The 18,349-nt window shown below is 43.3% G+C and overlaps 1 protein-coding gene across 3 annotated transcripts in view; it reads left to right on the top strand.

Moving 5' to 3' along the window:
* ATP6V0A4 (ATPase H+ transporting V0 subunit a4) overlaps window positions 1-14,906 on the top strand; it is a 28,359-nt gene extending 13,453 nt beyond the window's left edge. For 2 of the 3 annotated variants that reach the window (XM_027654414.1, XM_027654417.1), the window contains exons 11-21: window positions 254-404; window positions 1,164-1,303; window positions 1,613-1,770; window positions 2,226-2,319; window positions 4,802-4,920; window positions 5,874-6,090; window positions 7,700-7,807; window positions 9,747-9,881; window positions 10,841-10,958; window positions 12,844-13,015; window positions 14,128-14,555. In XM_027654414.1, coding sequence (XP_027510215.1) covers window positions 254-404; window positions 1,164-1,303; window positions 1,613-1,770; window positions 2,226-2,319; window positions 4,802-4,920; window positions 5,874-6,090; window positions 7,700-7,807; window positions 9,747-9,881; window positions 10,841-10,958; window positions 12,844-13,015; window positions 14,128-14,221 — 1,506 coding nt within the window. In that variant the 3' untranslated portion in view covers window positions 14,222-14,555. Of the gene's footprint in view, window positions 1-253; window positions 405-1,163; window positions 1,304-1,612; window positions 1,771-2,225; window positions 2,320-4,801; window positions 4,921-5,873; window positions 6,091-7,699; window positions 7,808-9,746; window positions 9,882-10,840; window positions 10,959-12,843; window positions 13,016-14,127; window positions 14,556-14,792 lie in introns of those variants that run through there. The other variant, XM_027654427.1, reaches the window with a different exon arrangement.
* The last annotated feature ends 3,443 nt before the right edge of the window (window positions 14,907-18,349 follow it).

Here is an 18,349-nt window from a genome sequence, read left to right as displayed (position 1 = left end):
CAGGGAGTTTAAGGTCAGCATTAAATCTTAGCTGGTCCATGAGCCAGCAGTACTGGCATCTTTCTCTGAACAAATCAATAGCACAGAAAATAGAAAAATGTGGATATTAGAGAAAGGGTTGAGATATAAAACTCCTGAGCCCAGCTTTCTTGTCGCTGCCTGTGCATGATTGGACGCAGCTTGTGGTGTTGTGGGGCTGATTTTTCTCTCCTAGCCACTCTGACTGTGTCTGCCCTTGTCACTGGGTTTGCAGGAGCGCAGTGGCTCTACGATTGCCCCTATCCTTACTGCCATACACACCAGGATGGCACCACCCACCTTCAACAGGACCAACAAGTTCACAGCTGGATTTCAGAACATTGTGGATGCATATGGTGTGGGCAACTACAGGGAGATGAACCCAGGTGAGAAACATTCAACTACCTGCACCTGGCTTGCATGAGCCAAAGTTAAGTCTTTGAGCTCTGTTACCATCCTAAAATGTGTACTCTTTGCTGATCAAGAAATCTGAACCATATTGGAACTCTTTGGTGCATAGGCATGTATTTTCTCAAGCAAAGAATTTGGCTGTTGGTCTTCTTCCCATTCTTGTGATGGGAATAATGAACTATACAAATATGAGATGGGGAAAAAATGGTGAGGTAGCAGCTCTGAGGGAAAGAATGAAGCTCATAAGACAAATGTAAGTTGAGCTCATTGTGTTGAGGCAAAAAAGGCCAAAAGGACCTGACAAAAGAGTGAAGCCATTGGTAGAGAATCTCAGAGAGACCACTGCAAATTAAGAGATGCCTAGAAATTGGGACCCATGGAAAAGGGTCAGATTAACTCAGATTGTTGAGGCTGAACAGATTGAGAAACATGGTAGTGAACTTCAAGTACGTTATGGCGTTGCAAAACTGAATGCAGTTCTCTACAGTGGTGCTTATTATGGTGAGACAAGAAAACTGCTAGGAAGATACAGGTCATACAACTGGACAATCTTTCTGATGGTAAAGCTAGTTCTGCACTAGATCTGACTGCCTGGTGAGTAGGGGAGGGATCAGGGAGGCCTTTAAGGGCAGCAGCTGTAAGGAATGGCCTGATGGGGTAGACGACTTCTCTGCTGAGGTCTTTTTTTTTTTTTTTTAGAAGGAACTGAGCTTTTCATCCTTTGCTTCCTGCAGCTCCATACACTATCATTACTTTCCCCTTCTTGTTTGCGGTGATGTTTGGGGATTGTGGCCATGGTGCCGTCATGCTGGGCTTTGCACTCTGGATGGTCATTAATGAGAAGAGCCTTCTGGCCCAGAAAAGCACTAATGAGGTGAGTACCAGGGAGCTGATGCACCTTTTAAGCATAGAAAAAGGCTCATCAGCCCCATTTGATAAAGGGGACATCCAGCCTCCCAAAGGCTGAGAGGAGATTCTTTGAAGATACTCATGAGGTAGAAATTTGGCAAATAATTATGACTACTGAGACACATAGACCTAGATGGGCCCAAGCGACTCAAAGTCTCCTCTGAATAATTGTATGTATATAGATTAGTACAATCATGTCTCCTGCTGGCCGAGGGCCACCACCTGGTGGACCTGTGGGTACTTTGGTCGCTGTCACTGCCTTCTCCTCCTGCAGATCTGGAATACCTTTTTCAGCGGGCGCTACCTGATCCTGCTCATGGGCATATTTTCCATGTACACTGGATTCATCTATAATGACTGCTTCTCCAAATCGTTCAACTTCTTTGGTTCTTCCTGGCATATCATCCCCATGTTTAAAAATAACACTTGGAAGTAAGTGGCTAAATATAGGAAAGAAGTGAAACCACAGCAAATGGAGCACGTAGGCTTGGAAAGAAAGACTGTTTGTGTGGGGAAGGGAAGAACTCCCTGCTGTGGATGCAGTCATGAATGAATCAGAGGTTTTGTCTGACACACACAGATGAACTTGCTATTGAAATGGAAATGTAGAGTCCTTGGGAACACGCCTGTTTGTTCAGGCACTGATGTGCATAAAAATCTGCAGGTGTCCAGGACTGATGCATAGAGAACTATCAGTGTGATGGAGACTGTCATTGTGAGGCCCATTTACACACTCACGTGCACACAAGTGCAGGATAACAGGTCATAGAGAGGTTGGAGTTGGATACAGATATCATGTGGTAGTCCTCAGCACACCTCGCGTAAATATACCATAGGCTTAGATGGAGAGATTAAGCTGCAAAGGTCATTTCCCTTTTCTGTTGTAGTAACGATGTGCTTCTAGACAATACAGTGCTGCAGTTGGATCCAGCAGTCCCAGGAGTCTACTCTGGAAATCCATATCCATTTGGAATAGATCCGGTAATTAAATTAAATTGCTCTAAGATAATTTGTATTTCAATCCTGTTTCTACATATCAGGTACATCAGTAGCTCCCTGCACTCTCTCCTGAAGCTGCGCTTTTCAATTCTTGATCTTTGCCTGTTCTTTACAGAGCTGTCGTGGTTTAACCCCAGCCAGCAGCCAAGCCCCACACAGCCTCTTGCCCATTGCCCCACCGGTGAGACTGGGGAGAGAATCAGAAGGGTAAAAGCCTGGAAACTCGTGGGTTGAGATAAAGACAGTTTCATAGGGAAAGCAAAAGCCACGCAAAGCAAAACAAGGAATGAATTTACTGCTTCCCATGGGAAGGCACGTGTTCCGCCATCCCCAGGAAAGCAGGGCCCCATCATGCGTAATGATTACTTGGAAAGACAAATACCATCACTCCAAATGTCCCTCCCCCTCCTCCTTCTTCCCCTCAGCTTTATATACTGAGCCTGATGTCACATGGTATGGAATATCTCTTTGGTCAGTTTGGGTGACCTGCCCCAGCTGTGTCTCTTTCCAGCCTCCCAAGCACCCCTAACTTCCACGCCAGCACAGCAGTAAAAAGAGCAGAAAAGGCCTTGACTCTGTGTAAGCACTGCTCAACAATAACAAAAACATCTATATTATGCAGCCTGTGTTCAGCACAAACCTGAAATACATCCCCGTACTAGTCACAGTGAAGAAAATTAACTCTACCCCAGACAAACCCAGCACATTTCACCCCTTATTCCATACCATTTACATCATGCTCAGGTCCTACACTATTCGATACAACTTCATTAACCACTACCCTCTTCCCATTCATCAGTCCTTCTGATGCTTTTATTTAGCAATTAAGGATATATATTAAGGATATATATAGCTGATGGTTTTGCACAGGCAGCAGCAAAATGGCAAGAAGGAAGGATCTTTGATTTTGCTGGAGGGTGGTCTTGTGCTACAGTCTCCGCTCAATCAACAGTCTGATGGACTCAGTTTCCTTACTTGGGTGTTTAACCCCTTCCAGAGATACCAGTTTGAAGGCAAAGTCCCAATTTTGATGCAGTCTATTTATTGTATGAAGTGTAAAGTAAAGGCCAGTATTAGTTAACTTATCCACATTTTCTCTGTGTCCTCCTTGCATTTTTCTTGCCATTCTGTCTTGATCATGTGTTGAAATGTAGTTATTAACATCATGCTTTCCTCTTTCAAACTTTGCATTAGCCAATTAACCTCTGTTCCCTACTGAATGCGCTCTCATTTTTGTTGGTCACAAAAAGAAACATTGGCTTCCCCTGCTTTTCAGAGACGTTGACCTTGTAGTAAGTTTTTTATAAACTCAGCTCTAAAGTTCTGCCCAGGATGTAGGCAGTCCAGTTTAGGAAGCCATGTCAGAAGCAGCTGAGTTTTCTGTATGTTGCCCTGACACATCCCTGATTTAGGTTTATCTAGACTACTACTTCCAACTTGGCTTCTGCCAACTCAAGAGACTGGGACCCCTGGCTGGGAGGGAGGGATGGCTAAACAAATTCTGGTCGGGAAGGGGTAGACTGGAAGCATCAGCCCCCATGTGGCCTTCTCTGTTGAAATTATCCATGTCATCTGCCCAGAAGGACAGATGGCTCTTTGCATTTTGCAAATCCTGGTGGGATGACTGAGGTGTATCCTGGAAAAAAAGAGTCACCCTGAGACGAAGAAGCTAGGCAGTCTTCTGTACCTATAAGTGGGGACAAAGCATGTTGGACAAAGGTGCATAAGCTAATGTTTCACCTTCCAAATAATCCTGTCTTCCTCCTTTCTGTTCAGGTACTATACTTAGAGTCTGGAAAGTGGTATTTACTTACTGTCTCTGACAACAGAAGACTAGGGATTCTAGGAAGTTTTAGAGGAAAGAAGAAGCAACCCTGAAGCTTTGTAACACGAAAAAGACAGGACTGAGAAGAGACATATGGTTACTGTCCTAACATAACTGAAAAGTTACTGCAGACAGGCAGGTGATATGCTGATCTCCATGACCAAAGAGCTGGAAAGAGCTTTTTTTCTTAAAAAAACAAAACATTCGAAAATGCTCTGCTCTCAGTACTCTTCTGGTGAGGGTGGAACAAATTTCCTTAGCAGCAGGAGGGATTTTCTCATGCCTTTCCATCTTTGCTTAAGAAGATGACAGCCTAAAGACAAGGAATGACACAGAAAAAGTTCTGCTACCAGCCTTTGCATTGGTTTCTGGAGGGTTGAAGCAAAGTCGTAGAATCATATTACATTCCTGTTGTTTCCTCTATTAAACAAGGCTAATACTTATACTTTTTAGATGAGAAGCTTGGGAGAGTGAAAAGTATTATATGGAACAATTAGAATTCCATTACTTGTTATCTTCTTACTATAACTGAGTGTAGTAAATGGATGGTGTCAAAGCAACAACTTCCACAAGTCTGTTACTGATCAAACACCTGAAAATCTTGTTCTTCTCTCTCTTTCTCTGCTCCTTTCCCCGAAGATCTGGAATGTTGCATCAAACAAGCTGACTTTCCTGAACTCTTACAAAATGAAGATGTCGGTTGTCATAGGGATTGTGCACATGATTTTTGGGGTCATACTCAGTCTCTTCAACCACATGTAAGTTTGTTTCACCAAGGCTGTTGCTGCAGCACACAGGCCCTCCTCACTAAACTAGTGTCCTTCATTCAAAGAAAGCCTCATATCTTTGACTGATGACTTGAGCTGCCCCATACACTGACTGACTCACACTGTGGTTGGTATACAGTGCTAAGTCTGAAGCACAGCCATTACATTGCAGGGATTTTCTTGGATAAACTGTCTTTTTAACTTTATTATATTCTTGATTCTGCAGAAATACTGAAGTACTTTAAATCAAAAACACATAGCAGAAATACTGAAATACACTAAATTAAAAATACATAGCACCTCCCACTATGGACAATTTTTCTCTCAAAAGACAAGCTCTCTTGGTCTAAACCAAAGTACACTGAAATCTTGCCGAGTATGTGTGTGTGTGACTTTCACCTGGCTTAGTGGGCCTTTGGTCAGGATCTGTGGGTCTGTGTGTCTACATCTCTGCCTCTATATTTTGCAACAAAAAAAAGACATGATGGTAAAGTGGAGGGGCTGACACTATTGTCTTGAGAGACTCTCCAAAGCTGAAATAAGGTAGTGACCTTCAAGGACAGAAACGTTTGCAGGTGACAGAGAGGACTGCCCCTACATAACTGGTTCTGACCTTCCTCAGAGTATAATGCTAACTTTGTAAACTAGCCATTTTTTGAAAATTGGCTTCTATTTCAATGTAGTAATGTTTTGAGGTGCTGAGATACTGGTAGGTCAAGTATAAAAATCTGAAGGTAATCAGTACAACAAAGATCTTATATTTAAACAATAGCTTTCATTGATATAGCCTGTAATTACAGACGTCTTTCTTGGCTAGTGACATTTGTATATTCATTAGGTTGTTTTCCAAAGACTAAGTAGTGTACAGTACTGCCATACTTGGGTGCAAACTTATATTAATACCTAGTGTATTAATTGTAGTTATCTTTCCTGATTTTTTCCAGCTACTTCAGGAAATATATAAACATTATCCTTCAGTTCATTCCAGAGATGATTTTTATTATCTCTCTTTTTGGCTACCTGGTCTTCATGATTATTTTCAAATGGTGTCATTTTGATGTCCACTCATCCCAGAGTGCACCAAGCATCCTCATCCACTTCATCAACATGTTTCTGTTCAATTATAGTGACACTTCAAATGCTCCACTGTATCTGCATCAGGTATGGATCAAGCAGCTTGATTCCACTGTAGTTGTTTTTGTATTTGCAGTGGGTGTTGTGGAGAGTGGGCATAAGGATATGGGGAACAGGCTCAGAATCTCAATCGCAAGTTCCTGTCACAGAAGTGAAGTTTACTCTTCTGGTATTTGTGTTGGCCTTGTAGACAGGTGGGACAGAGAAGCTATCAATCAGTGATGCAGAGAGAACGTCATTCTTAGTGTTATCCTTACAAGAATGATGGTGCAATTGAAGACACTTTTGGTGAAAAAAGGAAAGAAGGGTGATTACGGATGCAAAGCTGGGTGTTACAGATGTGCTGTCCTGAAGTCTGGTCACGATGCTAGTGAGACATCTCCCTCCCTTCATAATTTCTTATTTCTTCTTTGGAAAAGTCAAATATTTCACAGCTTCATGTAAAAAAATAGAAGCACCTAGAGGATTTTATGGCAGCTTCTTGTCAGAAATATCTCCTTTGGGGAGTTCACTTAAAAAAAAAAAGGGCAAAAGTACCATCAAAAAAATCTCCTCTAAGAAAAAACTTCCTTAAAAGTCATCTCTATTTATTTGGTCGAAACATGGAATTATTTTTTTTTCTTGATTGATTTTATATCAGCAACATCAATGAAGAATATGCAAACAAATGCAACATCCAGTCACACGTGTGCATCTACTTCTATACAGTTGCACACTCTGGCACTTCAGCGTGAGCTCAGTTTTAGGGCTGCTGGGGAGTCAGAGTTAGTAGAGAGTCCCAATCAGTTCCAAGTAACTGTGTTAAGGCTTCAGAGGGAATTTGGTAAAACACAGTTTTCCCAGCCTTCAAAAAGTCCTTGGGTAACATTTTGCTTTGTAACAACCTAAAGCTTTCCCAAGATGGCAATTTTTTTTTCTCAGATTCCTATCTCCTTGCCCCACCAATAACAGTCTGTGCCATCCACCTGGGTAGTCTGAATGCAATATTGTATGAGACAAATCATGAGGTGATTTGAGGTCTGAGCCAGCTTTAAGAAAACGCAGAAGTTGTAGTTAAGGGTTTTCTTTGTTTTGTTGCAATTTTTTTCCCTGAAGTACAAGCAGTTATGTTAGGACAGCAATAGGGGTGCCATACTGCACTGAAAGCACACCTTATATTGTGGGGACAATGTGGTACTGAGCCTAAGCTATGGGAATTCAATTCCCTTCTGGAATTGCAAATCTAGAGCAAATCCAGTGCAAGATTTAAATGACTTGGCTCTTACTGTAGCATTGCCACAGTGATCAAAGCAAGGCAGACTGACTGGCTCCCACAACAATTAGAACATTCCTTTGGGACACTGGACAGCCAGGTTCAAGTCCGTAACATTGGGTTTTGGTAAACTAACCCTTTCCAGCATGAAAGCCTTTCACCTCCAAATCTCCAACCATCTCTATCTGGAAGTGCTTTCTGGAGCCTTAAGCAGTATACATTTATTTTCATGTCCTTACAAGCAGAAGTTACACAACTAAGCAGAGAGTATATCTGTTGTATTAAAAAAAATACCATTTTACAGAATCAGGTTTCTAACCATAAATATAGTTAGCCAAAGGAAGTAAGGTAACTTTTTTCTCTTGTTGTTGTTTTGTCTTTTAGAAAGAAGTGCAGAGTTTCTTGGTCATATTTGCTCTGATTGCTGTTCCCTGGATGCTCCTAATTAAACCTTTCATCCTCCGAGCCAACCACCAGAAAGCACAGCGCATGGTAAGGGATGTGGATCAGTCAAGGGTGATTCAGTACAGCAGAGGCAAGGATGAGGAGATAGACCCCAAAACTCATTTGCAGTGATCTAATTCTGCTCTTCTCTGATCTCAGACTCTCGCTGATGAGTTCAAAGTGTGCTTTATGCCACATACACCAAGGTCATGTGTATGGATATGTTTGAGCCATCTAAACTAGAATTACAGAATGGTTAAGTTTGGAAGGGATCACTGGAGGTCATCTAGTCCATCCTCCCTGCTCAAACAGGGTCCCCTAGAGCTTGTTACTCAGGATTGTGTCCAATCAGCTTTTAAATATCTCCAGAGAAGAAAACATATCCCTGGAAGCAGGAGCTTTGTGCACAAGGCCATGCCCTATTTGTTAAGCTGACATCAAGCTCTTTCATGTCATATCCAAAATCATAGAAAGTTTAGAAAGACTGAAGTTCTGGTAAAGCCAAGACAGGGCAAAGACCTCAGTTGTCAGTCCGTAATCACCACTAACCACCAGTTAGCTGCTCTGTAGAAATGGAGCATTTCTGATAGTCCTGGTATTGGAGAGAAAACACTGCTTAAAGAAGAAGCTTGATTTAAAACCTGTTGCCCGCTTTCTAGCAGTGCTTTCTTCCCCAAGTGATTGCCTTCACACTAACAGAGCCCTCCTTCCCATGGGCTCTGTGGTTTGCCCAGCTCTGCAGCACATAACTGTGGCAGCTGCAGTTTCCCAGTTATTAGTTCTCTCCTTTATTACACTAATAGGACTTTACTTGTCTGTCAAGATTTACTTCTCTTTGTAGTTAGAGTTAGTGCCTGGAGTGCCTTTTATAGGGCACAGATGTTTCCATTTGAAGAAAGAGATGCTGGCTGTGCTGCTTGACCTTTTACAACACAGTCACTTCTGACCTATAACTGAAAGCCAGGTCCCTTGGAGACCTTTGTAGCCCTGCCTCTGTGCTGTAATTTCTTATTTTGTCATTCTTCTGGGATTTGGATGGAAGCTTGACACGGCTGACTCCATCTCCTGCTTTTATGCTAGCAACATCTGACAGGTTTTCCCTTCCTCCTATTGTGTCCCCATATTTCCATTCCTAATTTTCTTATGTTAGCTGTCTGATCACATCTTACATTCCCCCAGATTTATATGTTTGCAACAAAGTCTGTTTTCTATGCTGACATTCAGGTAAAGCAAAGATAAAGTGGGTGTGACAGTGATTACTGCTGCAATAGGAAACAATATGTTGTCATGAGACCCTTCCCATGAAACCTCCCGGAAGCTATAAAGAGTGACAGAACCTGAGCAAAGCCATGAGGTCCATATTTGGTTATGCTGTATAAGAGGACTGTTACATGATGTAGGGCTATTCTCATGCTGTGCTGCTGTTTCTGGAGTGAGACTCAGATCAGGTTATTCAGGCCTCTAGAAAATCTCCGTAAGGAATAATTACAGGGAGAAGATGGGTTGCCATAAGGTTTTTGTCAATTTAAAGTGAAACAAGGTCACAAGTAAATGTGTGACCTTCATCGAGTCACATGATCCTTTCCAGCTTCATTGCTCTTTCACTTGATGCCAGTTCCTTTGATTTGCACCCATCTGATTGAGACCATCAGCTTTCTCAATTGCCAAAAGGGATGGGCTTTCCTATGGTGGGGTCAAAGGATATACATTGTGAGACTAGAAACTAGCTATAGAATAGTTGAAAGCACTGGAAAATGCTCTAGGATGGAAAATATTTAGGTATTATTAGCCTAATATCCATGGGAATATTCAATTTCTGTAGTCCAGGATGACTGACTATTTTTGAATTGTCTTCATGTTGATGATATAATCCTTCATGTGTTACCCATCATGAGGTAATTGAGGGAGTTCTGTGCCATGGACTTCTTCATTTTGGTATCAGCCTGTAGCATGTCACAAAAGATTTATTACATTTTGTTTCTGAAAGATCCGTTCTCAAGCCATCTCAGGAAACCCTGGAGGTGAAAATGAGGTAGATGTCCAGGAGACCAATCACTCCAAGAAAGCTTCCCAGGGAGACCACAGTGGTGGCCATGAAGGACATGAGGGTGATGATGAAGAGGTAAGAAAATTTGGGCAGAAAATTATCAAGACAGACACAATAGTAGAAGACACGAAGTCAAGCAGAAGACTTTTTCAGAGTTGTCAACCCTTCTTTTTAACAAGATGTCAACACACACTGTTGTAGCACTTTGTGTTTCCAAACAGAAAGAGGTTTGAATTTTCATTGAAATAATTCCCCTAAATTTTTCCTTCAGTTTTGCGTGGTGGTGGCAGGTATTCTTACAAACCTCAAGCTTTTACAAACCTCAAGATTTTGTTTTCTCTGGGGTGGTTGTTTCATTTCCACATTGCACCCAGGGAAGGTCAACTCTTTCACAAGAGTCAGTGAGTTTTCCTCCCTTTATTTTGCAAAGGAGAATTTAAAAGTTGGAAGACAGAACTGTTGACTAAGGAGAAAAGTCTTCCTTTGGCAGATACTCTCTGGCTTCTGCAGTAGGCAACAGCCCAGGAAAAAGTAACAGAAGTGTTTGTGGCAGTTGGGAGTATCAACAATATTGAGTGTGGATATTGCTGGCTGTTCCCAGTCACAGAGAATCTTCACGGATTTGCTTATTCATTATTATAAGACACAATAATTCAGTGATATCTCACAAAATGTGTATGCCCATAGGCAGATAGTCTGAAAGCCACTATTTTACCTAAGGACTTATGTCTCTATCAGAAATCACATTGTTAGCAATTGGATTGACATTTAAATATTTGAAATTGTAAGAGTGGAATATGAGCTGTCTCCCGAGCATTTGGTTTTCACTGAAATTGTATTTCTCCAGGGAGAAAGTCATACAGAATGGACACTTTTCAGAGCAGTCCCTTTACCTGAGAAATATCTTTGCATTGCTTGGGACACAGCAAGGAAAAGGAAGGAGTATGAAGAGCCTTTTGTGGAGTTTTGCTCTGTTAGCCAGAAAGTCCTGAACTAGGAACTAATAAAATGTGTTTGGTTTTATGTTGTTTCAGTTCAATTTTGGAGACATATTTGTCCACCAAGCTATCCACACCATTGAATACTGCCTTGGCTGCATCTCCAACACAGCATCCTACCTGCGGCTCTGGGCGCTGAGCTTGGCCCATGCACGTGAGTGATTGTCCACCTGTTAGTTTCCTGACCAGCAACTCCGTGCTGATCACTGCTTCTGCTGGTGTTTGAGTATTCTTGCATGGATTTCTTCATGAAATCCAAGTTCTCCTTGTGGCCATTTGTGTCTCAGGATATTTTGCTTCAGGTTGGGTCAATCCAAGCATTTCACAGTGGCCATCTCAGTTTTCAGTGGTGATCCCTGGCAGCTATGTGTGAGTCAGCTCCTGACTGCATTTACTGGCTGGGGCCCCTTTCCCACGCTGCTCTGTAGCCACCCCTCTGGAATAGTCCTCACGGTGTGTGGCACAGTGGGTGGTGCAGTCCAAATGGGTAGTCCAGTCCATGGAGGTAAAGGCAGTATGGGAGTCATAGCTTCTTTTCCAAGAAGCACTTGCTGTAGCCTCAGGGTATGCAGACAAATGTCAAAATTACTTGAAACAGTTATTTTGATTTTGTTCAGCAAACTAGAAAGAAAAGATCTCGTTCAAGAGCTTCTGGAATTTGTCATTTTCACTGGGATTTTTTCCAGCGACATTCAGTGGAACCTTACATTCCATGAAAAATGTACAGCATTTCAATGTCTTTTGCCTTGATTTATGATAAAAACAAATGCTCAAATACTAGAAACTGCCTCAGGCTGGAACTTCAGGTTTTCAACATCTCTAATTTTTCTGAAATGTTTTTTATTAATATTCCTGTACTGCCTCTGGCTAGGAGTTGCACCTGCCCTAAAGAATTGAGCACACAAAAAATGAAAACAAAAAGGCGAGGGCTTGGGGTGTGGCGTGCCATGGGTTGACAGGGGTGAGCTGTACTGCTTGACACAGAAATGAGCTTAGTAGGAGTTGAGTGGAAGCTAATACACATTAGCTTTACATGGAGGACAGATATCTAAATAAAATAAAATAAACCAACTAAAAAGTTTAGCTAAGGGCAGTCCTATGAATTCTGCCTGGAGAACCACCATATTCCTTTGCAGCATTACAAAATTACATCAACAAGATTTCTCTTTTCCTGAGAGCAGCAATTGGAAGGGATCCCTGGGAGGCTGAACTGGTGGTTGGAGCATCCAGACGTAGAAGACCTGGGCTAAATCCTTGCTTTGCCTATATCACAAGAGAAAAATTGCTCATGTGCTCCTGTGTGACTGGGGTAGTTAAGTTAGGAATATGTTTTTGAGCTAAGAGTACATGTCAGATATACCAGTGCTGTGAATGTTGATATAAACCTGTGCACAAAAAAAAATTAAAAATCTTTAAGAGCATGGCAAGAAACCTGAACACAAATACATCCTGCCTTGTGTGGGACCAGCCAATTGTCTGGGGTTTTTTCCCCACCACAGAATCTCCATGACACCCTAGGAGAAGTGATTTGGAGAACAAGTGGGAATTACATATCTCCTGTGAGTCTTAGCTAGGTTCAGTCAGTGCAGCTTGTATCCTAATCTGCACGTGTATTGACTATGTCAATCGATCATGTTCACTGGGATTTAGCAGCAGGCAGTCTTAGAAGGCTGCACCTACTGCCTACCTGCCATGTTAAGGAAGCGTAAATTATACTGATGAGTGTATCAAGACAGGCTAACAGAAGCCTTGGTAGTGTGCTTCCATGGACTTGTGATGCAAAGTTAAGCCAAAACAGCACCATCAGCTTCTAACACAGTGAAAAGGAGCAATGGAAAACAAGCTGCATCCACTTTCCTTCCCTGGTCATCATGGAGAGGCAAGGTGGCCATATATGATCACTGTCATGTATATGTTACTATCATGTGCATTTTATCCTAGGCCAATTCATCTGACTGGGAAAAATGGGTGAGCTGGCAGACTGCATGTCTGTCCACAGCTGTTGCTCAGCACTGTTTTCCCTTTATTTGTTTCTACAGAGCTGTCAGAAGTACTTTGGACCATGGTGATGCATAACGGGTTGAGCAGCAGTGGCTGGATAGGCCTCATTGTCATCTTCATTATCTTTGCAGCATTTGCAGTGCTGACAGTGGCCATCCTGCTGGTAATGGAGGGGCTTTCTGCCTTCCTGCATGCCTTGCGTCTGCACTGGTAGGTGGTGTGGTCTTCTGGAGGTTTCTTGGAGCAGTCTTTGGAAGGGATCAGGCTGTGGACACAGGTGGCCCCGTCAACCAGTGTTAGACACGCTGTACTAGTACCTGTGCATTAGAACATCAGTTGCTTTTGGCAAGTGAAGCGAGGGAGACTCCTCCAAAGGGAGGTCAGAACTCCCTGCTCTGAGCTGCTCTCTGGAGCAACCTGCTTGTCCTCCTGTGCCTGTGGTGGCTGTGAGCATGTGAGGCCAATGGGAACCTGCAGTTCTGTCCTGGTAAATGTGCAGAGCCAGCAAGGCCACTTTGACCTGCATGACAAGGCTCAAAGGCTCTACAGCCTCTCCACTGGCTGTGTATCCCACCCAAGGTTACCATCAAACAAAATTACTGTCAAAGGTTATTGTCAAACTATATGGCTGGGACTGCCTAGGGCAGGAAGAGTTCAGCTGGGGGCACAAAACCTGATGAAAACCTGGGTCAACACTTGTGCCATCAGCTCAGGTTGGTTTGGCTTTGTGGCAAAACAGTTTCAAGTTAGCTCATATCTGCCTTAATTGGATGTCAGTGCAGGCAAGGACAGCAGTGCAGATGCGCTGTCAGGCTAGTATGTAAGCGAGACCAAAGTGGCAAAACACCCTTTACCACCACCATAACTCGTCTTCCTGCCTGAGCAGCCAAGCTGTGGTTTTTTCATCATGTAATGTCCCACCATAAACCACAAACACTGACAAGGAAAACCAGGGTGCAGGTGCTTGTCATTGTGCAGGGCGCGGGAGATGTCTGTCTCCCACCGGAGTGTTAAACCAGCAGGTGGTTATCCCAGCTCTCAGAGCTGCTGGAAGCAGGTTACTAGGCAGGCAAAGTTCTGCTGACTGGCCTCAAAACAAGCATTTCCAGGCTGGCTGATGGAAAGTCTAAGCCGATGCATGCCAGGCTGCTCCCTGGGCTGCCTGTGTCTCACTGCTGGATCCAGAAAGAGCCTATGTCCTGTCTCAGAGGCCACTATCTATCGTGGCCTCCCTCTTCTCATGGGTGCCATGTATAAGCCTCTTGGCTGCCAGTAGATCCTGCCCGTGAGCAGCACTGACGCCTTCCTCTGCTCCTCCCCAGGGTGGAGTTTCAGAACAAGTTCTACGTGGGAGCCGGGTACAAATTTTCTCCATTCTCCTTCAAGCACATCATCAGTGGCACTGCAGAAGACTGAAGCCAGTGCATCACTGCTTCACTCCTCAGACCAGGCTCTGTTTCCTTGTGGTCACTCACCCACAGTGTAGGGTATATGGGATGAAAGAGAATGGGATGTGGCCCTTGAAAGAAGAGCACCTGCAGATGAAAATGTAATAGCTACATTCCAATATACTGTTGTATCAACTGAGAGCTGAACTGTATCAGCTGGGCTGGCTGGACCCTCGGCTGAGTGTCTCCACTGATGTCTTTGCCAAGTACCTGGTCCTCAGCATTTGATGAGGTCAGCTGCCTACTGCTTGGTTGAAAAGAGGAGATGCAGCTTTTGAATTAAACCACTTATTAATAATCAACTCACACATTTTGCTCCATTTACTGCCTTGTCTTTGTGGTATATTTCTTTCAGAGGAAAGTATGTTTTGGCTGTTGTTTTAAGCTGTGGTTGATCATGTGACATGATTAAGTCCCTTACAAGATTGTAGCCCATCATTTAGCACACAATGCAAACCAGCTCAAAGACAGATTGTATTGCAGGCTTGCAATTTTCTACATGCTTTACCAGAATAACCTTTTTATTTGATTTTCTCCAGGGCTTGACAGCACTGGATTATAGATGTTTGCACACATCATCACTTAACAAAAGTGTTAGTTTTGAGCCATGTAAACAAAAGACTGCACCCATTTCAACATTTTCAGCCATTTTATTTATCTCTGTTGGCTTGTTTCTCACTGGAGACTTAAGATGACTCCTCCTGTGCTGTATGTTTCAAGATGGGTTGTTAAAGCAGATTATGCAGAAATGCTAATACCTAATGAACAGAAAGAAGAGTGGAATCAAAGCAGTTGATGTGAATTTGAAGTACTGATGTACTGTGATCTTCCTAAATATTCATGAATTACTAATCTTTCAAACTGAATAGTGTTAATCAGGCTATGCTTTTTTAACCATGAAGTATGTAAAGAAAACAGAGCACACCAATGGGCTTGGAGTGGACAGTGTTCCCTTTCATGGGGTGTGACCAAACAAGCCCTTATTTTCAAACCTCACACCCTTGATATCCAGCTCCACCAAAAAAACAACCTGGGAGTGGTCCCAGCAGGACACACAGTGTAATGAGTCATCACAGGTAATATTTCTGCAGTATTCAGGCTTGAGAGTCACCTTCAGCTACAGCGACAGGGGAGAAAATACAGCCCCAGGCAAAGCAGTTGTTCTAATTTTCTCTCTTGGTCTCAAGAAGCCACACTGATGTTGGGCGCTGGTTGCCAGCAGAGCCACGAGCCTTTTTCAGCAACAGCTTGGGTTAGGAGCAGCAGCTGGAGCTGAGAAGAGGTGGGCATGGGAGTGTGTCCATGACCCTTTCATGGTCTTGTGTCACCAGTTCTTTGGGCATGGGTAACCTACAATACAGACAAAAACCACATGGATATCACTGCAGATGGTGTCACAGTTGCTCAGTGTATGCTCATCACCTTTGTTTCTTCCTTCCAGCCTGTTTTGTTTATTCCTATTCAGGAGAAAAGCAGTCTTGCAGCAAGAAAGGCCAAAGTAGTTTGATGCATTACCAAACACAGAGAAAACCATTTGCTTTACGAAACAGCGGGTGAATTTTCTGCACAAATACACATTTTATCTTTATTACACCTTTCGATGTGATTGCAGTGTAACTGAGAAGGTGATTACCAGAAACAGAATATCTGTTCCTTTTAGAACTTCTTGGTGCTTTGCTTTTTGTCTGAGGTTTACATTTTAAGCAAGAAAAGCAAGTTATCCTGTGATTACTGCAGGTGATGAGATGGTCTGTTGTTTACTGTACTGAACAGCCATTCAAAAACTGGGCTTAATTCCATGTTCAGCTCTCTTTTTCTGTGCACAACTGAAAAACACAGCAGAGCTTGTGTCTCACTTGAACATTTGTGATAGAGGGATGGCACTTCCCCACTCCACAAGTGGACCAAGCCCACTTATAATCAGGGAGCATTCAGATGAAATACTGCTGAGAGGCACGGTTGCACTGATACACTTTGAGGAGAGCCCTGGCTTTCATCTGTGGTTTTTGAAGAATTCTTTAAAAACCCAGAGATGTTCCAGAGTGCCTTGTTTTTCAAAGGTTTTCCTGCAGAAGATAAGGGGGATTTTGGAGCAGAGCAGAGCAGTGGCTGTTTGTTTCCCTGTACAGCTGCTAAGCTGAATGGGCCCATGTTTTTTGGCTGTTTCTGTGACTATGGGCATCACATGTGGTCAGGTCCAGCAGAGACCACTGTTACAGACTAGTAGGCCTTCTCAGTACAACAGACCAGTGATTTTATCTAAACTTTGCCCATTGCTGGAGAAGGTGTGACCTAACCCAAGCCAGGGCCTCAGCGTGTCCCCCTGCTGCAGACTCAGGATTGGTGCCTAGGGTGGAATGGGTGCTTCTGGACCCAAAGCTCATCCTGTGGGTAAGGAGTTGTTTGTTTCTGAGAACTGGTGACACTAGTTATATCATTTTGTAGGAAACGAACATTAAAAAACCCTCAGTGAATGACCATCTAGGAAGGGAAAGGGATAGCAAAGTCAAGCAAACTGTTTTCAGTCACCCACACTCATTCTTTCCTGAGTTTTTTACTCCTTCTCATAAGAGCTATTGCTGTGTGTGCCTAGGCCCTCCTGCCAGGACAACTTTGTGATGTGGAAGATGAAGAAAGTATTGAGTATTTTGGGTATTGAGTTTTTGTCCAGTCCCTTAGGTCCTCTGGGCTCGTGATGATGAACTGGCTTTTGGACTGAGCTTTTATAAACTCCAGGAGTCAGTTTCTTGGAGTCTGGCCTCTGGCTCCTGCAGCAAACAACACTTTCCTCAATGTTTACGCAGATGATGGCCCTCCATCATGTCCTTGGCCAGCATGGAGACCTTTCTTCTTGCTCTCAGTCTTTTATTTCTTCTGGACCTTTCATGCATGTAGGCATTTCCATTTGTGCTTTATTCTAACCAGACTTCGCCTTTCCATGACAAATAATTAAAATATCATAAGGTCGCTGAAAAAAAAAAATCATAGACATAGTATCCCTTTGTGCAATCCAAAACACCTGGGCCTGAAAGCACATCTTCATGGCTTAGAATTTCACTGGTGTTTTGGTCATTTTTTCCCTTCTGTGCTGGGAAGCTGGAATGCTGAAACATCTGTGCCCTCCTGTGATTGCATGTGCACTGTCTCAGATTTTGCAATGAAAACAAAATGGTATGGATCTGGCAGCCTGCATCATGCATGTCATTCAGCAGATGCCAATAATGATTGAATACTAGATATTATTAAGAAGGAGAGGTAAAATAAGGCTGTGAAATAGCATACATTGGCTGGTAGCAAATGTCTTCCAGATGCTTATGGAAGCATAAGATTCAGCATGGGAGTTACATTCTGTGATAAAACTATTGCAGCATTGCTGCCAGCTCAGTGCACATATTTCAAAACAGAAGGATTTTGGAAACCCTCATGAGATACAAAGACAAAAAACCTCCCAGCATCTTTGCTGGCTTATACCAATGTCAACACTGAGTAGTAAAGGTAGACACATACATTCCTAGTCAAGAGACCGTAGCTGTCATAGCACTGAGATTTGCTGCACAACAGGGTTGGGATCACTGTGGCAGTTCAAACAGGAACGCTCCCTGCATTTTGCTACTTGGTCAGGAAATTTAGAAGGATGAAGCAGATGAACTTGACCTTATTTTTCTGATGGTGCTGGCATCTGATTTGGCTTCATCTGGCCTAAGGAGGGCTGGTCGCTGCAGTGCCCAACCACTGCTCATGGCTTTGCAGGGGATGGTAAAGGTGCCTTATACGGGCACTGATGCTGCAGGAGTTGCCTCTCAAACCCATCAGCTTGAATCCAGCTGGTGTTGCAGTAGGGGTCTCCTCAGCATCCTCCCTGCGTCTACTTGGGGTCATTCTTACAAAAAGGGATGGGCAAGTACCAACACCTGTGGTGGGCAGCACCTGTGGAGGACCTGTAGATGCCACGGGAAAAGCACAGATCAGCACTTGGGCACTCTGCCTGCAGCACCTATTTCTGGGGGTGGAGGCAGATGGAGAAGGATGTGCCTGTGCCCGGCAAGGAGGAAACCTGACTCCTGGGAGCTGGATCCCAAAACCACAGCACCACCAA

Source organism: Corapipo altera, unplaced genomic scaffold, assembly GCF_003945725.1.
Source record: "Corapipo altera isolate COAL_440 unplaced genomic scaffold, ASM394572v1 1, whole genome shotgun sequence".
NCBI classification, from domain to species: Eukaryota; Metazoa; Chordata; class Aves; order Passeriformes; family Pipridae; genus Corapipo; species Corapipo altera.
Note: the sequence above shows the minus strand (reverse complement) of the source record. Positions and strands in the feature narration are given on the sequence as shown.